This window comes from Perissodus microlepis, chromosome 11 (genome assembly GCF_051167445.1).
Source record: "Perissodus microlepis isolate ML-2025 ecotype Zambia chromosome 11, ASM5116744v1, whole genome shotgun sequence".
In the NCBI taxonomy this organism is placed as follows: domain Eukaryota; kingdom Metazoa; phylum Chordata; class Actinopteri; order Cichliformes; family Cichlidae; genus Perissodus; species Perissodus microlepis.
The window spans coordinates 24140895-24165008 of NC_140471.1; the positions used below are offsets into that span (position 1 = coordinate 24140895).

General features: G+C 42.0%; 1 protein-coding gene and 1 long non-coding RNA gene across 6 annotated transcripts in view; one reads left to right on the forward strand and one right to left on the reverse strand.

The window, feature by feature from the left end:
• The first annotated feature begins 2891 nt into the window (after positions 1-2891).
• The window catches only part of ddr1 (discoidin domain receptor tyrosine kinase 1), a 49910-nt gene continuing 28687 nt past the window's right edge, over positions 2892-24114 (forward strand). For 2 of the 5 annotated variants that reach the window (XM_084943457.1, XM_084943458.1), the window contains exons 1-3: positions 4464-4629; positions 20058-20215; positions 23477-23579. In XM_084943457.1, coding sequence (XP_084799583.1) covers positions 4628-4629; positions 20058-20215; positions 23477-23579 — 263 coding nt within the window. In that variant the 5' untranslated portion in view covers positions 4464-4627. Of the gene's footprint in view, positions 2994-4463; positions 4630-20057; positions 20216-23476; positions 23580-24114 lie in introns of those variants that run through there. The other 3 variants (XM_084943463.1, XM_084943460.1, XM_084943459.1) reach the window with 2 other exon arrangements.
• On the reverse strand, positions 17707-23486 carry LOC146377938 (uncharacterized). The gene is made up of 2 exons (XR_014801618.1): positions 22744-23486; positions 17707-20227 (listed from the first exon to the last, which is right to left on the reverse strand). It is a non-coding gene; the product is annotated as an uncharacterized LOC146377938 (long non-coding RNA).

A 24114-nucleotide genomic window follows, 5' to 3' on the forward strand; every position in this document is an offset into this window, starting at 1 on the left:
TGAACCTTTAATAACATCAAAGTGGTTGATTTATAAAATAAAATTAAAGGGAGATTATCCAGAGAGAATAAAACGCTTTTGGTACTGGGCTGTAAACATGTTCATCCTGGCTGTAGCATTCGCCATTTTAACGTGAGAGTCTATTCGGTCAATGACGTATGAACTCTGCTTCCGGGTCCAAACTGCTCTGCGCTTATTAAGGCTGTTGTCTTTTTAACATGTTTTAAGGCTTTGTATCTTGTTCTATTTAATCTGAACAAGCACCTAAAAAATGTCAGTGATCACTGTCGGCCTCTCTCAGTTTTTATTACCACTGTTCATTTTAAAGCTCAGTTTTTAAAACCTTATGATGTAACTACAGCCCAGCCCATGCAGCGGTAAATTAATGACTAACCGTGTATTGTGGATAGATTATCTCACTTGTTCTCCTGACTGAAGTTTGGTCCATTTACAGGATCCTGCCATGCAATTGCATTTGTCCCTAACCTTCGGGATCCTGGAAACTAGCGAGCTAACTCCCTGCTAACTTCTAACTCCGTTAAATTTAATAAATTCTGTTTTCATGGATGCCTGGATGTTAAACTTAATTATTACACCTGGTAGAGCAGACACACTGATAATGTTATTAAAGATGAAAGAATTTAGACAGTTTGTAACTCTCAGTGATGCCACAGTGTTTGTTTGACTTTGGGACCTAAAGCAGAGTTTGGACCCGGGAACGGCTAATGACGTCAGATTTAAAGACTGAGAAATTATGGTTCAGCAATGCTAGCACGCTGGCAGACCTCTACCTGCAGAGAGCGACTACTGTCAGATGGGGGCAGTATCAAAAACATGTGCTAATTGCTCCCTGAGAAGATGTTTGATGTTTATTTTTTCATGCTTCTCCCATTCCTGGTCAACTCCGCTGTCACTCCCACCAGACTTGTCAACCAATCAGCATTCGACTAATGTACAGTAGAGATGCATATGAATCCAAATATTGATAGCATCGATAGCGACACTGGTATTGGCATCGGATCGATACTAGCACATAAAGTTCAATACTTGGTTTCTATTCTGTAAGTTCAAAATGTATCCCAATAATTTTATTTATTTATTTTTATGAAAAACTATACCTCAAACTAGTTCTGTGACAAATGTCTGAACCTGTGTTGACTCTCAGGTCTATTTTATTGATAGCCTATAAATATAGCCTTTTTAAGCACAAATATACCGCACTTTTTCTACATTTTTTAAAAACTTTCTCCTACTTACTGTGCAGTCTCTACAGTCTCTACACTTTGAACAACAGAAGCTGACCCAAAGTGCTTTAGAGACAGGCACATTAACATTTACAGCTCTCCTATAAACCAAGTTTCAAAATACACAAAAAGCTGAGAGGTGTGTTTTGTTGTATTAACTAATTATTGTGGAAAATAAAAAACACAGTTGTCATTAAAATGTGTTCAGAATTTCAAATCGATGATGATTCATCTCATAATATATAAGCTGCATTTATATGTTAAAAGTATCGGTAATGTCTTTACTTGGTACCAGATCAATACAAAAGGGTCCAATATTTACCCAGCTTCAAGTGGCTGTTTGAGGAACTGCTGTTTTACGCTTATTTTTTATTATTTATTTTTTTTTAGCTTGGAGAGATATTCTCTCTCTGTGTTTTGAGTATTTGAGTTAATTTTTTTTAACTTTATGGTATAAATCTACGCAGCCTTTACAGCTTCTTCAAGACAAAAAGCTCATTTGCAAGTTTAAACTACAAGTGCAAGGGAACATTAGACAGCAGAGAATGTATCCATGTTCCCTTTATCTGTTTATCCAAGGTGGAGCTTGGAGTCTCTTAAATGACCTTTATTGTCTGTGTCTGCTGATTGAGCACCAGCTAAAGTTTCCCCGCTCTCACTCTTGGGCAAGTACCAGCACATACTGTAGCTGCTTTGCAACCTTTGTTTCAGCCTCTCTGAGTCGGACTTGTTCAGTTTTTTGATGTTATAAACGGGCACACATGTGGCCCTTTTTCAAACATGAATTCACTCTTCCCTCCTGCTTTGCCTCAAGGTCCCACATTAACAAATGTCCTGATTCAAGTTCAGTGCTGTGTTTTACTGCAAACCCTTCAATCTGAGTCATTATAGCCCAGAGCGAGTAATGGTATACAGTTACACCACCAATACTCTGTAATAGAGAGGTAAATACCGAGGCAGAGTCCTGGGTCTACATTAAATGGGCCTGACCATCTGTGAAGAGGAAGAACAGATTATTTAAAGAGTTTACAAGTTTATTTTCTTTAAAACAAAATCAGTTTCATAGCAGCAGGAAAGCCTGTTCTGACAAGCAAAGGGTTAACAAGGTGAAACTGTCTTGCGTGCAGCTGTATCGTGGGTAAGCTAATATCCCCCAGATCTCTGTGTTGCTGTAACGCTGAAACTCCCACTGGCCCCGAAGACTTCACTTTGGATTTCATTTTACAGCGTCGTTGAGGCCACAGCGCCCTCCCACGGGAGGCGCTGATTGGTCGAGTTGCCTGCTGGAATATTTAATCAGACACCTTGCTCGCGGCTGTGATTGGACACAGCCGGTGCAGTTATGTAAATGAGCACCTGGTGGCGCCTGCTGGCCCGGCTGCTGAGCCCGGACTGTGGAGGAGCGGCTGAGAGAGGACGCAGAATCAGAGAAGGTCCGAGAAGCAGAGACACTTTGCGTGTTTCTCCCCCTTTATCTTATTATCCCCCCTCCATTAACCACAGGCTGAAAAATATTCCTCTCAAGTGAAAGTCAGCCTGCGGGTGTGAAATCAGCCGGTGCGCGCAGCCCGTACGGAGTATTGCGCTGTTTTCTGAGTTTTGGTGGAGGTCGTTCACTAAACTCAGCTGCTGCTCTCGGAGGTCAGTTTGGATTATTCGGTGGACGCGTGTTGTATTGAGCACAATTCACCACAGAGTTCATCCCAAAGTTTGGACCGCTGTCACAGCACACTTCTGCCTGTCTTTTAGGTAAGTACTCCCAACCTGCTCTGCGCGTTTCTTCTCCGTGCGCTTAGCTCCATAATAAGCTGTAATAATACTGCTGTGGGTATTTCCAGCTGTCTGTCTGTGTGTGTGTCTGTGCGTCTCTCACTCGCTGGCTTGGCGTCTATATGTCTCGTTGTGATCCGGGAGCGCTGCAGCTCTGGACGCTGGCCACGGACTCCTTGGAAGCGCATATGAGGTGTAACGTTGCGCCCCGGACTCTGCGCGTTTGTGTGGCAGATGCATTGTGGTATTTATGCTGCCGACTGCGTAGCTGAGATATTCTGACATCGTACATCATGGTCTAGACTTATTGCAACATCGTGTTTAAAAGTGGGTGCTTGGCACGGAGAAAACGTTATTCAGAGTCCTCACTGCTTTCACGCCTTTTATATTCAGTGTGGATTTTTCTCGTTCTCCGACCTCCGACTCATTGCCACTAACTCTCAAACAGTTACACGGGTTTGATTAAGTTGTACAGTCATTCCTCTTTTGAAAGTCCTTGAGTGTCATTATTCAGAGTCCACCTCATTTACAACATTTAAATAAATAAATAAAAAGTTAAAGAAAAGTAATCTGAGCTGGCATGTGGAAGCTTTAAAACTGACTGCAGCGGGCGTAATGACGCACTGAGTCAAACGTGTAGCATTTAAAAGGACCTAGTGACATCCAGCTGATGGTCATCACACAGACTGTTGACCCTGTGACCTTATAGCAACACATGGGGACCCTTAGTGGGACCGGCAGCTCTGGTTTCACTCACCCCTGGTCTCTGGTTCTCCAGTGGGGAGCTAATCAGTCACCAGAACCAAGTCAGAAATCAGTGTAAAGTTGCCTGGAACTGGGATCTGTGTTGATAAAGGAAACATTTCAGACTCTGGGGACGAGCTGCAGGAAAGTTTGGACTTTGAACAGGATGTACATTTTGTGTTTGCATGAAGCAGAAGAAAGGGGGCGGTGATAGCTGATCAGTCATGTGGTGTTACGAGTGATTCTCATATTGTCTGACAACAGGATGGTGCAGAATTATGTATATTTCAGCATCTTGTCTCTGTTAATTTCTGTATAACAGAGAACAAAGAGAAGGGAAAATGTGGGTTTGAATGCGTGTGTTTGTGGTGTTGTCTTGCTCCTGTGTGTTTGTGCATGCCTCTCTGGGGGCCGGTGACCTACTGGAGGAGTCAAACAATGGGCTTCAGTGGGTGTGAAGTGCAGTGGGCAGTCACCTATCTGACTGCATGAAAATGGCTGATGTAGGTAGTTTGTTGGCTAGCAGACTGAGAAGGCAGTCCAGCGTAGAGGAGGTGCACCATTGTTATAAACTGCTGGGTGGGGAGGAGTGGGTGGGGGTGCTTGTGCTATAGAGATAGAAATGCAATAAAATGCCATTTTCCCTTTCTCCGTCCCTCCCTCTCTGCCTCTAAGGCAGGGGCATAAAGTGAGGAGGATCCCTGAGTGTTGATGCACATGTTTGCTGGATTTCAGTCTAGTAGGCATCTGGCCGCTGATTCTTCCACAATGTCCCGAGAGAGCCATTGACTTGGAGTAGTTAGTTTTTATCAGCTGTGCAGTTGAGTAAAGAAGACACAAGATATTTGAAATAGTTGGATGGCCCAGTTATGTGAGTATAAGTGTTCACGCACAGACTTGGAACAGCTTTTTATTGATTTGTCTTCCGCTTGGCAGGCTCGTGACAAAGCAGCATTAATTGCATAATATGATTTGTGGAGAAGTATGCACGCAGCAAAGTAATTTGTCTAACATTGTTCGAAGGAATGGCTCTTATTTGATTTGTGTCTAGCAACAAAAGTCTGGGAAAGGTTTTTTTTATGTGCAAGACAAGAAAAAAAAATGAAGAGTGGTTTTGCAGTGGTGTTGTTTTATGATTGAAAACACGCTGCTGCGTGCCAGTGCAGGCTTTTCTGCAAACATAGAAGCACGGTGTAGTTTCTGCCATGGGAACACTGGTATGTATGGTCTGGTTGATCATTGACTCCAGTCTGTTATCCTCTATCTGGGTCATTGTTTTGGGTTAAAAGACTTCAGCAGGTGGATACAAATTTGAACCTCAAAGGAGTCGCAGCTTGAACAGTGACTGAACTGCACGTTTGGCACAGTTGCCTGGTCTGTCTCTCGCTAAAGGGGCTACTTAACAACATGAAAGGGCACAATGGCAATGAAGAACTGTCTTTTATGTGACACCTCTCACAGAGATCATGCATTAAACAAAGTCTGTCTTTGGTCATAATTGGCTCAGACAGACTGAACAGGAAGGCAAGTGGAAGAATTCATTTAAGTCCAAAGACACGACATGGTTACTTGCCTTCCCTCTCGACAATCCCCCCTGTAATGGGAAATGAAACCGATTGAACGCGGGACTCCAGTGTCCAGCCTGTTTTCCCAAACCAATTTCCCTTCAAGTCTAGACAGCTGGACTTTTCAATTGCATCTGTGTATGTGTGGTCACATGCAGAGCGAGCTCAACCAGACTGTCAGACAAACAAATTAATCGTGTAATGGGTGGTGACACTTCAAAGCAGGATCTGGGCTGTTCGTGGGCTTTAGTTGTCAGCGAGTTTTCAAATCTATTTGGTTTCCTCTTCGCGAATCTCCATCCCTGAAGTCCTACCTTTTCTCAGATCAGACTGCCCTCCCCCTCCCAGTGTCCCTCCCCACCATCCTTCGTTTGGCATCGAGCACACTTTTGATCCTCTAATTGATCATTCTGGCAATCTGTCTCTTTCCCTACGTGTAACATGGAATTTTTCTTCTTCATCTTCTGTATCTCCCCATTCCCTTTGAAGCAGCACTAGACATTTTATTTATCTTCCTCCTCTGCTCATCCATCTTACCCTCAGCCTCTCTCTTCTCCTATCGTCCCTGTGAGTCTCCTTATTTATCTGTTTGCTCTTTCAGTGAAGGGTGCCCTTGTTAGATAGCGGTGTTGCTTCTTGGATGCAAGTACCCTTTGGTTAAGTTTTCTTCAAAGAATCTCACAGGGTATCTTATCAAAGTATCTAAGACATTTACTTGGTCCCTGATATAAGCTCGGAAAACTGCGGAAATGCCTCTGCATGACTTCCAAAATTACAGGTGGCCTATTTTTGAAGGTGATAATGTACGTGTGTGACAGCCTGTGGTAAAGTACAGAAATCTAGAAGCTTGAAGGTACTGCCATATCTCCCTAATATATAATTTCTCAACTCTAGTACATGTTTTATGACTTTATGAAATAATAAACTCTTATTAAAAGAGAGCTTCATTTATTAGCCATTGCACTCCTATAACATTGTGAAATTTTGATGTGCAATTTAAGCAGCAGGGAATCTTTTTATACACTGTGCTGTTTTTAGTTGATTGGACTAAAGAAAAAAAAATAACCTTGAGCTAAATATTTTGGAGGATGCCTTCTCAGTGTTTATGCAATGAGTGGAAGCAGGGAACACTGCAGTCACACTGTAAAGTATACCCTACTTTTCCCTTCTTTTTGAATTTAGTGGGGACTATATTTCTGCAATTAACATGATTTATTATTTTAAAAAATACTTAACAGTTATTGAGGCCATAGCTGCATTAGGAGGGTGTTTACTGAGGTCACAGCTCCTGGGAGCCGAGGATGGTTTTTCCATTTACTTTTATTCAGCTCAACGTCGCTTTGCAACCAGGGGAGTCGCCCCCTGCTGGGCATCAGAAAGAACACAGATTTAAGGCCCTTTCACTCTTGCTTCAGTTTCAGGTGTGTCGTCAGTCACAGCCTGGTATCGCCACTATTTACAATGTAATTAAACCCTTGAGAGTCTAGCTGGTGATCTGAATAAGTTTTGCCACCAGCAGCTGTTGTCACCTCATGAAGAAATGTCTCATTTTTCCTAAATCCACACCTCTGTCTATCAGTTTCCTTCACCTCGTCCAATTCGGGGTCACACTGAAACCGAGAACCATTCACACTCACAGTCACACCCAATTTAGGATCACCAGTTAACCTAACGTGCACTGTGGGAGACCGTGCACAGGCTTGGGGACAAACACCGAAGGACCCAGGCTGGTGGATTTGAATCCAGGACCTTCTTACTGTGAGGCGACAGCATGGTGCTGTCCTCCTCACAGTGTCTTGTGGTCATTAAGAATTTACAAACTGATGATGATTAATCATGAGTACACACTGCTTTCCCTGCATAAGCTGCCTCTATAAGTTCAAAGTATATGTACTGGCAATACTGGCCCTGGATTTACTTGGTATCAGATCACACAGCACTACATTTTATACAACTTTTCTTTTGTGTAAACCTTATACTCTCCAAAAACCTTAAGACTGTGTTTAATCTGCAAAATTAGCCAAGGTCATTTGTGAATTGGATGATTAGGATGGTCTAATTAGAAGTGGACGATGGTGAATCCTGTGATTTAAAAACAACTACACACTTTGCCAACTTGTGGAAGCTGAAGTTATCGCTGCTGGAAAAGAACCTCATAAAAGATGGAAACCAACTTAAAAGCCAGTGTGCTCCCTTCTCTGCCTCTTGCTTTCTTTCTTTTTAGTTTTTTTTTTTCTCACCACTTTTCAAATCGTCATATTGCAGTTGGTGTTTTTTAGCACACACAGTGCCTCTTGTGGCACAAAGCGCCACTAATAATTACTAATGGCTTCTGGCAAAGTAAGTGTTTTGAAACCTTGTTGGAACATGGGAAGAAAATTGTGTTAAACATCAAAGGTTACTTTTTCAATATGTCTTCTTTGCGTATGATGAATTTGAGTTGCAATGACATCCACGCTGAGTGGGTTGGACGTGTCTGCCGTTTCCGCCGGGGGTTTGTAGGGTCGCATTAGCATCAGGAAACTGTTGTGTGATGTGTAATTTAGTTCTTTTGAGGCTGTTTTCACTGCTGAGAGGGAGGAGGACTGAGAGTTTGATAGAGGTATCAACCTGTGCCTGAGGCTTTTAACAGAGGTGTGTGTGTGTGTGTGTGTGTGTGTGTGTGTGTGTGTGTGTGTGTGTGTGTGTGTGTGTGTGTGTGTGTGTGTGTGTGTGTGTGTGTGTGTGTGTGTGTGTGTGTGTGTGTTTTGAGCAAAAGCCCAGGCTTTATATTAACCAGGCCACCATATTTTCAGATCCTAATGCGCTTTTGTGTGCATATTTTTTATTTTGTGCTGCAACATCTGAAGACCTCTACGTTGTCCTCAGCTCTTATTCACTGGAATTGAAGACTGCCGCATTGCTCGGTTAGGCCAGTTAATTTCCTCACATTGACTCAAAATGTTGAGTCTAGCTGAGCTCATTCCCGTTCGCCCTGATCTTTTTTTTTTCTTCCTCTCTGTCATTTTCTCTCTTCTACTCTTGAGTTCACCTCTCCCTCACTCCTTTCATCCCTTCTCTTGTTCCCTCTCTCTCCTTTTCAATGGCTTCTCAGCAGATGAATAATTCTCAACCTCCTGCGGCAAAGAGTTGCTTTTGTCCCACGCTTGCTCTGCCAGTCTCTTCGTTCGATTACTGGTGGGAATTTTCCTTCATGGCGTTCTTCTGTCTGTCTGTCTGCTTCAGTCTGCGGCTGTTTTTCTCACTGTCCTGTCACATGCCTCTCCTTTCACCCTGTCCTCCCCTCTGCTTCTCACTTGTTCTCTGACAGGTGGTAGTGAGACTGTGCAAATTGAATTCAGAGAATTGGGCTGTGGCTCTCCATCACACTGCAACCCTAAAGGACCTTCCGTGTCAAACTAGAGCCAGAGGTTCACATGCACTCAGCTGCGAGGTCATCGTATTAACATGCTAATGGTCCCTCATGCCTGCTGGATACTCATCACGAGTCTTACAGCCATGCTTCAGCTAAGGTCAAACTCAGAACTAATCTTCCCTCGGAGTAGCAGTGATGGTTAATCTTCAGGCAGCACATGAGCTTGCTTCGCTTTCAAGTGAGACGCACTAGAAAGTGAAGTGGATCTCATCTCATTCCAGATGGATTAAACAGAGCAGAAAAGGAGCTGAGGACAGTCTAACTACATGTGCCGACAAGTACGAGGCTTCGAGCCCCGAGAAGCATAATAGTATTCCAGTTTCTGTCGGTCACAACCACTTTCCCAGAAGAAATGCAGACAAAACTGAACACATGTTTTTCCTTTGTAAACTGAGAAAGAAGACTTCGCTCTGAGTCTCACGATAATAAACAGCCGACTCCGTGTCGATCATGTTGACTGCCAGAGGTGTTAACAAAACCTTCATTTTCTTTTTGTGTGCGACTTTGTTATGCTCTGTTCTTTGTCTTATTTCAGCTTTGAGAACATCTTCTGATTTGGTTTGACTCTCTCTTGTTGTGTCGAGCTTACCGAACAGGCAGTTTACCTCCTGTACTGTGTGTTGTTGCTGTATCTGATCAGGCTCATTTCCTTTTGATTGCCTTTGCAGATACCATAATGTTGGAGCGCAATTATAGGAACTTTAATAAAAAATAACAAGAACGGTCCAAGGTAAATATTATGGTTTTATTGTAGGACTGTAGTCATGAAGACAAGTCTTGGGACTACCTGCTCTGCATGTTGTTTCAATTACTGATTTCTGTGACGACTGACAAAAGACAAACCTGCAAAGTTCATTTTTTTCAATATTTCACAAGCTTTCATTTGGATTAAAGGCTAGACAAGTACAAGGAAAAATGCAAATAATGTAAAGGCAAGCATTGCCCTCAAAGCATTGAAACTTCAGAAGGGGCTCAGAATAAAGGGAACTTGGAAAAAGAGCGTTAAATGTTCATTAATGTGTGTTAATTGGAGTCTTTTCTCAAGTAAGCAGGACTGACAAGGAAACAGTGTTGGAAAAAGTACTGGATTTTTGTGTTTGACAGTGTTTTTGATGTATGCATGTTTAAGATTTGTTATCTCTGTTTGTACTAGGGGTGCTTTTTTGCCTTTATCTGACAGTTCAGCAGGAAAGAGCAGCAGAAGACGCACAGCAAAGAGCTACAGTTTCTTAGTGGGTTGACAAACAAACATAAGGTTAGGGTCTAGCTCTACCGGAAGCCATGAACATGGAAAAACAGCCAGAAGACTCGACTTTTTTTTTTTTTTTTTTCCAATTTAAAATAAAATACATTTCTGTGTAAAAGTCTTGCTACCCCTCATTGCTTTATATTTTGTTTCCAAGGAGCTAGATTTTCTTGTAAAGTTTAAAGCGGTCTTGAGCAGTACTTCTCCAGGATTTCTGAAAGTCGTTCAAAGATTTTCTTTGACATATTCAGCTTTTTTGCAGTCTTTGTACCTGACTGTTTTCAGAGGAATATTTTTAGTTAAGCCACTTAATGCTGACCTATGAGTCATTCCTTCATAAACACCCCGAACTAAAGGGATGAACCACTGTTGTCTACGCATAACAGACGACTTGGCAAAGAATTTTAAATTGTGTCTTTAGGCACTTTTTTTCTAGCAGCCTGTTGCAAAATTTTTATATTATTTTTTTCTCCATTTCTTTAGTTGAATCCACAAAAAATATAAAAAAGATAACAGTTTGACATAAAATAGTATTTTTGCACCAAAAAGGTGATTCGCAGAGAACTATTGGCCGAGAACTTGGAAACTGGACAAGTGGAGGACAAAAGAGGACATGGAAGGTCTAACAGTATTTGAAAGTCACGCCCTGAGAGATTCATCTGGCCCTCCAGCTGGTTCATCTACTGTTCACTGAAGCCTCATCAGATATGGAATCAATAGAAGGATGGCTGTCAAGAAGTTACTCTTAACTAAGAGAAACACGGAGAAAAAGCTGAGGTATGTAGGAGAGAGGTACAACAGCGAGTGTCTACAGCCTGTAAAAGACAATCGAGGCTCTGTCGTGGTTTTGGGTCGCATTTCAGCCGGTGGTTCTGGTGACTGATGAGCTATGTTGGAGATCTAGGAATGCAAAAAGCTACGATCAGAGTTTGATCCACAATTCAGTACCATCTAGAAGGCATCTTATTGGCATCAGCTTTATTTTTCACTCTGAAAATTATCCCAAACACACTGTCAATGCAGTGAAAGCTTATATGAAGAAGTGGCCTCCCCAGAGTTTCAACCTCATCATTATCAAAGCATTTTGACAGAGAACAGAACAAACGACAGCCAACATCCAAAGAAGAGCTTTGAATGTCCTTCAAGAAGCCTGGAGAACTATTCCTGAAAACTACTTAAAGTTTGCCTTTTATTATGTATTTAAGTTTGTGTTTGCACATGTTTCGATAAATCGTCGCGCCTATTAACCGTTTTCCTAGTAACATGTAAAGAAATGAGGAGTCTCAAGACTTTTGCACAGTGCAAGCTTATTTACATATGCATCTTTTGGCTGGAATATGTGTCACGTGTCAACAAACCAAGAGTCCGAAGAAAATGTGTTCCTGGTTTTAAACTTGAGATATTTTCTCAAATAAACTCAGGAGACAAAGCCAGGAGAGTAAAGCTGGGACATTGACTGAAGCGGTCACTCAGATGCAGCACACAGCAGGAAACGGTCCACTTCGATGCATTCTTAACACTGAAAATACTCCCTTTGGTGTGGGTGAGGGAACTCTTAGGTAGAGGTAGTAGGCAGGATGGATGATGCCCGCTAGCTTGCTTTAAATTCACCACATATTTTCCTGCTCTGTTCTCACAATTGGACATCACACTGACTTTGTACTCGGCAGCTGGCAGATTAAACCCACGTAAAAGTTTGATTTGAGACATTTGAGTTCTCATATTTAGCTGTTTTCAGGAAGGTTTAGAGCTGCAGTGCATGCGTTAAAAACGGTTTTGTTGTGACATTTTGTCCCCTGCGCTTACAGCTAGGTTTGTGTGGCTGCTATTGACGAAGGCAATCTCATTTGCCTGAACAATCTGCGGTAATCAGTCAGCATTTGTCTCTGTCCACCATGAGGATGAGCAATGCTGCAGCTGCTATGGACTGATGAGCCAAGTGGACCTGAAAAGGGAGCCGGTGGAGGTTTCATTCTGTTGCTATGACTGATGTCAGCTTTGTGTAGTCGCATGCTAATGAACCCAACCTTATTATGTTCGTTTTTTTTGTTTTTTTTTTACTTGTTTTTGCTCTATCCTTGAGCCTCGACTCCTGTGCCTCCCGTTTCTGTCTCAGTAAGGAGATTTTTTTTTAAAATTGGGCTTCTTTTTTTTTTTTAGGGGGTGGAAGCTGAGCTGTCGTAATGAGTCATCTGGTGTTATGCACAATTCAAATGTTTCTGGAAGCAGGTTTCATCTTTAACAATTCCCTATCTTCATGACTCACCACCTTCCTCAGCAATTGTTCACATGGTTTATGGTCTCCGTTTCTTACTGATGCAGATTTAATTTGTTTTTCTGACTCCACTGTCTTGCCGTTTCCGTTTCCAAGTGAGTTATCCACACTTTCCTTCTGCTTCTTCCTGTACACTCAGCAAAATCAGATTCCACAGACATGACTGGCACTTCCTTGTAAGGGTGAATTTTGTGACACACAGATTTTCAACTGGATGCCTAGTGCATGGCCCAAATCCATGATACCACTCTTCACCTGAAGCTCCCAGTCATATATTTGATGGCAAATGTCACAGTTGTGCTGTGTTTTCTCAGTTTAAATATCAAATTAGTTTGCAGCCTCAGTAAGGGTGAAAAGCTGTGTGGTTTCACCCACTCGAGCAAATATTGTGCTGAGTAAAGTTGTAATATTTAACACAGTAAGCTGTAGGTAATGTTTTCAGTAAAGCAGATCCCCATGGACATATTGCTATAGCCAAGCATCTCAAGCCTGCCCTTGGAGTGAATCCTCAGTGAAAATAAGAAAACAGTGGCCCCACAGGGATCAGCACTTTACTCACACCAGTCCTGAGTCACACAAATGCAAGGCTGTATTCAAGGAAGCCATCAGATGACCTTGTTTGTGTCACTGGCACAGTCTCCACAGTATCACCCTTTAAAGTGTTGTGAAGACTGAAGATAAATTCACGCTTCATTCTCTCCGGGACTCCGAGCGTAGCAGTGCGTACACCCAGCTTCCTCTCTCACACACGCGCGCACACACGAACAGAAACCCAAAACAAAGAGCTCACTACTCCGTGTCTCCCCAGTGGCCATTAGTCATGTCTAACTGGCAGAGTGTTACTTTATCTGGCCGAGACTGGAGACTTCACACGTCGAGATCTGTGTATAGAACAAGAACGATATTGAATAAGCGACATTCGAAGCCTTTTTGATGTTGCAAATTATATGCATTGCACTACATTATTGCTAAACTTTCCCCAAAAACCTCACACTTTTAGACATTTTATCAAAGCTTGTCAAAATAAGAGTTAGTAGCCATGCTGGCGATGCAGCTCCTGGTTCATTACCTCTGTTCTGTCTCCTGTACACTCAGCAAAATCAGATGGATAAATTATTGTTATATTTTAAACAGACTTTAGCGGTGCCCAGAGATGATGATGATGATGATGATGAAGAACTCTGCTGACTTTTGTATTTTCTCTTTCCACCATTATGAGGTTGATTTTTGACCAAAATGTTTCACCAACTGAGTGACGTTCATATTCTTACAAAGCCAAGTTTTTGGTGATTTAGACGAACAAAATACAAGGCGGTGAGAAATAAACTGTCCGATGTGCAACACTGGGGTCAGAACTGCCTTAATTCTCTGTGGTACAGATTCAACAATGTACTTCCTCAGAGATTTTTGTCTATATTGAGATGATAGCCTCACACAGTTGCTCCTGATTTACTGGCTGCACGTCCATGATGTGAACCTCCCATTCCAACACATCCCAAAGGTGCTCTACAGGATTGACAGGTGACTGTGAAGGCCATTTTACAGACAAACCAGTTTGAGATGATTGCAGCTTGGGATATGGTGTCTTATCTTCCTGGAAGCAGCCATCAGAGGGTGGAGACACTGTCTTTTCATGGTCGGCAACAATACTCAAGTAGATCGTGGTGTTTAAATGATGCTCAATTACTATACAATTACTAAAGTGTTAAACGGCTCGAAATGTGCTCAAAAAATATCTCCCACCTCATTAAACGTCCAGCAGCCTAAACTGTTGAGACAAGATGGGATGGACCCATGTTTTCATCTTGTTTACACCAAATTCTGAATTTTTGCATCAGAAATCAAGAATCTTCAGACCAGGCTTTTTCCAGTCTTATGTAGTCAAGCTTTATTTTGGATTGTGTGCATTGTAACATCTGTAACATCTGTTTCTGTGGCACGGAGTGTGGTCTTCTGCTGCCAGAGCCCCTAAGCTTCAAAGTTGGTCATGTTGTGAATTCAGAGATGCTTTTCTGCCTACCTGGGTTGTAACAAGTGGTTACTGCCGCCTTGATGTGAACTCAATTCAGTTTAACCATTCTCCTCCTCTCACCCAGAGAACCACCGCTTACTAAACATTTTCTATCTTTCAGATTGTTCTCTGTAAACCCTAGAGATTGTTATGTAGGAAAATCAGAGTAGATCAACAGTTTCTGAAATACTCAGACAGCCCATCTTGCATCAGCAACCATGCCACATTCAAATCACCTTTCTTCGTCATTCTGATGCTCAGTTTGAACATCAGCAGGTCATCTTGACCATTCCTGCATGTCTAAATGCCCTGGGTTGCTGCCACGTGAGTGGTTGCCCTAACAACGTATCTGAGTGTATAACGAATACCACTGCTGCAAAGCGCACTACCTTTGTAATCATTTTATTGATGTTAATTAAATGTGAAATGTAAAGAAACATAAAATAATAATGACTCTCACATCAACGTTAAATTAATTGAAAATGTTGTAATTATCAATTATTAATGAGTCACGGATCATAAATGAATCAAGGAATATCGACACAGGCGTTCAGTGCACCTTTTTTAGAAACATCACTCCCGTGTGTTACCTAAAGCAAGTCTGTGTTTTTAAATTTCTCAGAGCTTGTTCTAATTTAGGTATTTGAGTGTCCAGAGCCTTCAAAAATTCGATCACAGTCTCAAAATGGCAAAAAATAAATATTTCTTATGAATTTCATCAGCGTGTTATTGCTCAAAGACATAAAAAGTGTGCTGCATATTTTATTCAGCAGTGAATTATTCTCTCTATAGAACAGCACAGTCTGGCTTTAATTATAACTAAGCAAGACAAAAAAATACACCAGCGACTGAAATCTGAGAAACATACGCCTCGCAGGTTCCAAACTGGCACTTTAAATGGTATCTGCAAGGCGACTCCAGGATGCTTGCCTTCTGTGAAAGATTCACAAAGAAGGGAAAAAGCCTCATATCTAAGACAGGCCAACAAAAGGTGAAGATTAGTCTGAGGAGGGAAAACAGCCAGTGGAAGACGTGTGCTTTTTTTTTCCTCTTCAAAATCTTTTCTGGAAGCGCAGCATCCTGGAGTCGCCTCTCCACTGTTGACGTTAAAACTGCTGTTTTGCTGTAACCTTTCATAAAACCGCCAATTAAGGACCTGTGAGGTGTCTTTTTCTCTAATGCACTTGTCCTTTTGCTCAGAATTGCACTGTGGCCTCCTACTTCTTTCTATTCTGGTTAGGGCCAGTTTGTGCTCATCTATGGACTGAGTAGTACACACCATCATATAAAATCGTAATTTTTTCTTTTATTTGTGACAATTTCCTCAATAAATAAGCATCCTTTCTTTTAGAGCAAAAATACTCTGACAAATTTGAGAAGAAAGCTCCTTTTTTCAGGTCAATTTGAAACTATAATCGAACCCATAAAGGCTAATGATCCAGACACTCAGGTAGCCAAATGTATTCCTTGTGTAATCAGCAGAACAGTTTTCAGCTGTGCATACACACTCTTGAAACGATAAATTGGCCTTTTAACATCCGAAACCTGCAGTAGGTACTGAAATTTGTTTCAGTGGAACACGGGACTTTACACCTACGGATATACTCCAATAAAAATAATGAATGACTCATAATTAATGGCGCCATCAATCACTGATTGTAATTTGGAACATTTATCATCAGTTAAAATAGAAAAGGGGGGAAGTGTGCTTCAAAAATAAAGACATTTCTAAGCGACCCCAAACATTTTGAGCAGCAGTGTTTTGGCAAGTGTAAATGATCATATTCATCAAGTTGATAAGCTGATGCATTCTGCTCCAGAAACTTGAAAGATAAGCAAATAGTAAGCAAACATGGCCAGTATGAAATGAAATTTGCTAAGGTTGCTGTTCGGCAGAACCCTTGACAGGAAAAATGGATGACGTATCAACTGTGATTGATTACCTCTCTTAGGTTTCAAGCCTGTGCAGCTTTATTTTTTCTACTATACTGACACAAACTGATACTAATGGCTGCAACAAAAAAAGAGCCTACAAGTCAAGATACACTTTAATAATAGTCAGCGGCCGGTGATGTGAACCATGCAGAGTTTGCAATTCAAGTATTAAAACATGCAAAATAATGTGGAGAAAAAAAACAAAACAAACTTTTACATCATTTCTGATTTTTTTTTTTTTTTTTTTTTTTGGGGGGGGGGGCTTTATTGGACAACTGGAAAGAATAATGAAGGCTAAAATTTGGGCCCAAGGCGAGGAGTTCCGGAGAAAAGACGCTAACCAGAGCCAAGGAAGTCTCGCCAGCTTTCGCTGAAGCAATCTAATTATAGAGACTGGCACGCTAGCTTTAATGATGCAATGGCTGCTAACTTTAAAAAAGTTCTCCCGTGTGTTCGTCCCTGCTCTCATCTGTCTCAGACATGTTTTTTTGGGGGGCTTTTTGCTGTGCGGGCCAGAAACAGCAGCTGCTCATAAGTATTCACAGTCCTGCTCGTGGATTAGCAGAGACAAAATGTGAGCGTAGATTGGACTGCACACTGCGCTGCCTCCTCCAGAACACAGCGGGCCCTTCTCATTCTCTCTGAGTGCTAACCACAGCTGTTCAACACCACTTGACTTTTCCTAACAACAATGTTGTCAGATGGCTGTGGCCACTTTTGTTCCTTCTCGCTGGAACAGTTGCTCTTCTGGTTTTCTTTAATGTCTTTGTCTCTCTGTGGTGTGTTGGATGAGAGCTCGTTGCCTTGCTGACCAAAACGGTGATGAGACGCTGTTCAGGATGATGTTTGTTGATATCACCGTGGTTGTTATAGTGATTGCCTTGGATTTGTGGCCCCACTCATCAGTTTCAACTCTTGAGTGTTTTTTGCACGCTGAGCCTTGTCCAGTAAGCCCCATATTTCTGCATTGTGTCATCAGGCATATGTGCATTCAGATGAAGAGGGAGAAAAGATGGCACTCTTTTTTTTTTCTCTTTCATTTTCTCTCCTCGACGTGAACACGTGCACCGTGTATCGGTTGCGTTGTGACTGCCATTCAGGACAGCTGCACCGGCTCGGTCCCCACACACCCATGCGTACACGCACTACGAGGCCATAAGTCACCATTTCTGCACCACCTCCCAAATACTCACATTCATGTAACCGTGTCATCGCTGCTCTTGCCCCTCCATCCCGTTGTGCTTGAGCAGACTCTACTATTCCCTCTGTTTCCATACATTCCCTCTGCCTGCCTCTCTCCCTCCCCTCCCTCTGATCCTCTGCCACTACAGCTGTGTGTCAGCTGTTGGCCTGTCCCAGTCTACTCAGAGATGAAGCTGAAATGTAAAGGGTCTGCAGGGAAGACAGCCTGGCCCCTCTGTTTCACCCAGCTGTCACTCCCACTTCAGACTTCCACTTATCATTAAGGCTTCTTTCTTCCTTCTTGCTTCCCCATCGGAAGTTTTCTTCGTTTTTTTTTTTTTTTTTTTAAATTTCTGTAAGAGTCACATGCTTGATTGGTTTCTTTGGGCTTCTAGTTTTTCCTGCCTTTAGTGTTCCTCTGTCTACGTCTTGGTGTTTATTTTTGGTCATTCTTAGCTTTGTGTTGCTTTGAGGGTTCGTTTTTTCTGGTCTTCAACATGGATCCAAATTTCACGAGGATCGCTCCTACTCCTACAGTGTTGGTCGGGATTGAATCAAACACGCACACACTGATCACCTAATGGGGCTTCACAGAAACATTGCAGAAGGTCAATGTCGGATTTGTTGTTTTATGTGCACTTTTCCATTTTCACAGCATAACCTTCATGCACACCACCCACAATTTCACCAAATTCTTACTTTTCATTTACTGAACAATATTCAGTTCAAACCACTTAGTGAAGCCCTTAACATCAGATTCTCTGCTGATCCATTTGGCACCTTTAGATCACTTTACCACGGGTGGTGCGTAGCATTTATATCCTGCTCAGTGTCGTTATCGTATTGGTCATTAAGATTGAGGGAGTGGTCCTATTGGTCGACTCCCACGTTAGGAAGGTTTAAGCCTTTGTATCACCATTAGACATCACATCAGACATGATCATGCTTTATTTTTACCATGTTTACTAATGAGCATGTAGTCATAATGCTCATGAAGTCAAACACTTTTGTTTGGTGGTGAACAAGATGAACAAGACTCCAGAATGACCGTATATGTATATGTATGTGTATACATATATAACTGTTGCCTTAAGGCACATTATTTTGTAAGGCAGAGCCTACGATGTTACATTAAAAAAACTCCAACAATCACACTATCCCCTATGAGCCAGCAAAAGTGGGAAGGAAAAACTGCCTTTTAACAGGTTGTTCTTTTCCTCCTTGGTGGTCAGCAGCCCTGCTCTTGTTAGTATTTGTTTCACTGAGATGTGTTCCCACCTGTATATTGGCCCTCTGTGCATATACAGTGTTACTGTCTTTCATCTGTCTGCTTACCTCTCACTCCTCGTGCTTCCCGTGCTCCTTTTGTGGTTTCCTGTTTTGTTTAACGTCTGGAATTCTGGGACTCTGCAATCAGCCATTTACAAAAAAAAAGCTCATATTCTGTTTGTTTTGCCGTCTCCTGTGTCTTGTATTTCCGTCCAAAATCTAAACTTGCATGATATGCTCTGGTACCAGTTTATTAGTCACTAGCTAAAACTGTATAAATATAGCCCAACTGTTAACACAGGAGACCTGCAGTAAATCCTGCCTTGATGACGGGTATAATGTACTGTTTTTGCTGAAACTAGGGAGGTATTTATTGAACTTTATTGCCGTTTTGGAAGCTCCATACATGACAGTGCAGTTCAGCACCACGGACTAAAGACTCCAGAATGACCATAAAGTAAAATCCACACCTCTGTAAAACAGTTTAGACAAAAAATAAACATGCTAACTTTCACAAGGGAAAGATTCATTACAGCTTTGGAGTTTTTTTACTTTTTAAATTTTGAGAGGTGTACCTAATAAACTGGCCACTGAGTGCAGCTGTTTTAATGTTTAATGATCTTTAGAGCCTTTCTCTCTCTCGGTAGAATAAAACAACGTCTGTAATAAGCAAGTAATTTACTCAGTACTAACCTATCACAGGCTGCGTTTGTGTCCTCATTAACTCCAAACACTGACATCTGTCCTGTTCCCTTTCTTGTTGGCTCTCATTTCTTCAGCCTTAAAGTTTCATCTGTTTGTTATTTATTACAAACAAGCGTCTGTAACTGGCTGCTCCAAATGTGCTCCATCTCGTAAAGTAGGTTTGAAACCAGTAATTTGGAGATATGAATGGCATTTCAAATACAGAAGGAATGAAATTCTCTTGGAGTAGATGGTTGACGGCTAATTATACCATCCTTGGATACCAGGCTGTTTCGTTTGTAGCCTTCATACAGGCAGCTTAGTATTATTGTATCGTGGCATTCTGGTGCCAGAGAGAAAAACAAATTAGCCTGTGAAAGTGGCCTTTGTTATACGGCTTTGTGCTTGCTCCTCTGGGGCTTTTGGCTCATTTCTGCATTTGGCATTGAAATTGTTGAGAAACAAATGATTTTGAGACACGCGACGTGCTTTGGAATAAGAGGATTTGATCGAGGATTGAGTTATCGATGGCGATGGCGGGTCTGTGAGCTTTGCAGTCTGGGGGTAGGGCTGTATGTGTGCATGTGAATGTATATATATGTATATGAAGTGAAATGATTTGTGGTCTGATGGTGCTGCCTGGTGTTTTTAATGGGCTTTTTTAAAAAAAAATTTTTATAGGAGATGTGGTTCTAAATGCCTTTTTCTCTGCGACAGGTATGCCTTTGGTCGTCAGTCTGACTCCCGACAGGTAACCAGGTGTGTTGCTGCTCTCATGGCTTTGACAACCCTGCGAGTGTTCCCTGTCGCTGTGGTCACCATCCTGGCAGTGCTGGCGTCGTCTGCAGAGGAGCACGAGTGGCACTTTGATCCAGGTGGGATGTCATCTATACATGTGTAGAGCAGAAAACATCGTGTCCTCAGTTTGAATTTGTTTTTGTTTGTGTCCTACTTTGTCCCCTAAACTCAGACATGATTGCATTTTCAAACCTGTTACCCTCTTCCTCTCCTTGGGCACAGCAAACGCCTTCCCCGCTGCTCTGAAATTCTCCTCACATTCTCAGATCAGTCAGCCTCATTCTCCATCCACTATCAACAGGCTATCCTGTGTCCTCTCCCTGTCTGCCAGCCAGTTGTTTGAAACAGGAGAATAAGATAGCTAGGCAACCCCCCCCGCCCCACCCCACCCCAACCGCCAGCTTGTCAAGACCGCAAGACCGCTAATGCACAAGCAGTTCATGAAAGTGTCAATCAAAATGTCGGGGAAGGGAATGCATGAGGAGTTAGTGAATGTGTGCCAGCCAGGTGTAACCAGAGGAGAGTGTCTGCAGGGCGGCCAAACTTTGGACTGGAGCAGCTGGTCTGTGAATAAGAGCAAATCTGTAACTGTCATTACTGTCTTAATTATACATTTAGTATTTGTTTAATTCATTAATTATTCTTGAAATGATCTCCCTGCTGCCAGCATGTGACATTTAAGCAATATTTAAGCTGATATAAAACAAAAAAAACAGCAAACATTTGAGTAGATTTATGAGTTTTTGCATGAAGTTGCTTAAAGTGTACCCAAATTACAACTGAAACAAGTAGTCGAATTATTAAACATGATATTTGCATGGGCGGTATCTTGATTAGCATTGCTCTGGATAGCAAAACATACTCTAGCTGTGCTGTTCTGTCCTGGACAGTCTTTTGGTGCCAGAAGATTTAAATCTGTGGTGGACCTGATTGGATGCAGGTAAACAGTCCACATAGTTTTTAGTTTTTTTGTTAAGTATCTGTGTTCATAAGAAATCACCGGTGCAGGGGAAAGGAAATCTTGGCCCAGATATCTGCTGGCTTCACTGAAAGTAAAAATCAGGTGAGATGACTAGCCAATGAGTTCCCAGATTTTTTTTTTTTTTTGTCCAATGCTTTAATTGCATGATTACCAGACACCTGAAAAACTGAGAATATCTCCAACATCCTGAAAAATTAAGAAATTGTAACAAACAACTTCAACTAAAACAGGGTAAAGAGAGTAGTTTGTGGCAATTGCTTCGTTTAGTTTTTTGGTGCAGGCTTTCAAATAAAGTGCACATCTTACCAGTGGAGTACCAGAGACCCAAAATAGAATTGAACAGGTAATGGCTAAGAGTAACACAGCCAGTATGAGTCCTTGAAAGGCCTGATGGTGTTTTTGATAAACTGAATATTTGATTTTAGTCATTTGTGTCTGCATCTCCTACACTGACTGCTTTTTAGCTTTCAAATCCCATTAGACAATGGATTGTTTTTCCCATAGACTGTATATAAAGGATGGCCTGAATCACCAGGGCATTACCCGCTGATTTGTGATGTCTCGTTTAGAAGCTTTGGCTGGAGCCATCTTACTTTTGTGAAACCATACATCTCAACGATGGACATATGCATTATATGGTCAATTTACTCCTCGTGGGTCTGTAACTCACAAAACAAACACATTGTTTTATTTAAAAACAGGAGTCTCCGTCCCCTGTTGCCAATGTTTCTTCCATCTTTTATGTACATATTTTTATAAATACATCCTTTTCTTCTTGATCTTACGGTTTCTTGAGCTCTCGGTTGAAGTTTAGCTGCTGGTAGACGGCGATAGACCACGATCAGGGCAAACATTGTTCTCTGAAAGTAAAGATTCTTTTCCAAACAGTTTTCAAGAAAGACTTCTCTGATGGTCTCTGACACATAAGATTAAGCTCGTTCTGGCTGTGCTTCTTTTTTTTATTATTTAACTGACAGAAAAAATTATATAGTAAAAACTGAAGAGGAGTGATTGGTATTGGAAAAAGGTTATTATTTACAGCTCTAATTAAATTGTTTTGGGAGGAGTAATCGCCTGTTAAATGACTGTTTGATTTATTACTTAATCATATCCATGAATCTAGATAAATTAACAGGCTGTGTAGTGCAATAGAGACGCTCGCATTTTGTCTTGTTGAAATGATTAAATCAAGCTTGGCAGTGTGAGCAGCAAGATTTGGTGCATGCACTAAAGTTTAATGTAAGATGACAGACAGAGAAAGTGAAGCCAGAGGACACAGCGGGGCAGAGACGAGAGAGCGAGAGGTGAAAAGACTGCAGATGGCGGGCTGTTGACTGGCGATGTGGTATAATGATGATGATGTAATGAAATGGGCACCTGTCCTCAGGGTGTGGATGAATTGTGTGTGTGTGTGTGTGTGTGTGTTGCGTCCATTGGGAGGTTTTAGGGTTTGTCATGCGGCCCGACATTCCTGTTCACTGAGTCAATGACAGAAACTGAGTTAGACACCCACCCAACCCCCGCCTCTTTATGTCACCCTCAGCCAGCCCTGCATATCGCTGTCAGTAACCCCTTTCCACTTTATCACTGCCCAAACACTCCCGCAGCCTCTCACCCCCTCACCTCGTCCTCAGATAGCGCCATCGTTGGGTAATCCCTGCCTGGGACCGCGCTATCTGGATCGGTTGATAATGCTGCCGCTGGAGCAGAGCCGGTGCAGATATCTGAGACCTGTCTGTGTTCATTCCATCGCCCTTAGTTTCTTTCTCGCTTTAGTTCTCTCTCTGCAAATGCCCAAAAGAAACGGGATCACTGGAGCCCTAAGGAGGTGGCTTTGTGTGAGGTGGAGAGCTGCATGGAAAGACAAAAGGGACTGAAGAAATGGGAAAGGTGTATTCTCAGAGATGACAGGTTACAGTATTTCACAGCGGGTGGCCTCATAAGCTGTGAGCATAAACTTGGAGGTGCATACGGGTATTACTGGCAGTCCATCTAATGAAGTCACTTGTGACTACTCAGAGAGGTATTACCGGAATAAGTGACAGTGACATTACGCATTGCATGAACAGTACCAACGGACATTAAAGCAAATAAAAGCAAAGGTAGGAGCGTTACATTTTTCCCCTTCCACTCACTGTCTGTGTGAGTTATGAAGCATAAAGTCCAGAAGTTTTCCCAGAAATGACATAACAACATTATGCTCCGTGACCAATGATGACCACTCATGCTCTAATGGAAATATTAAGTTTCCCCTGGACATGTGCTCCACACGGAGGAGAATTTTTCTCATATCTTTATCCGGCCTCTGTCTTCCTCTCCTTCTCTGTCTCTATCTCCCTCAACCCTTCCCTTACAGCTCAGTGTCGTTACGCCCTGGGGATGGAGGATGGCACCATTCCAGATTCTGACATCACTGCCTCCAGCGCCTGGTCAGACTCCACAGAGGCCAAACATGGAAGGTGGGAAGTGTGTGTCTGTGTGTCTGTTGTACCTGGAGTTCAAAGGTTACACTCAAATACCTAAGCACATTTCCACAAACACAAACTTTTGTCTAAAATCTGTAGTTCTTCTTCCGCTTATGCTACCGTCACAACAAAAGTGATCTCTTTGCCTTTTAAATGGTTACTCTGAAGATGGCCGCAGTCAGCTGAGAGAGCAATAAAACAGCAATAAGATGAACTCAATGTGCAGCTGAAGGTGATCAAATCTGTTGCAATCTACAGAAACAGAAATTCACAATACCTGTTTAGATTCAGAGTCAAGCCAGAACCTCAAAGAAAATGCAAAATGTGCATCGTAACCAGTATACAACCAATTGGCAACCAGTTGCACTGAGTAACAGTAAGAGACATGTTGCAGATGAGTTTCTGACTTGGATTGATTACAGTGTGTTGAATATGTTTGCATTTATGAATTAGATGTAAGTTACTTTCAAACCTTTGCCAGTCTTTCTGACTTTCTGACTGCAATTGTTTGGAGACAGGTTGCCTCCCA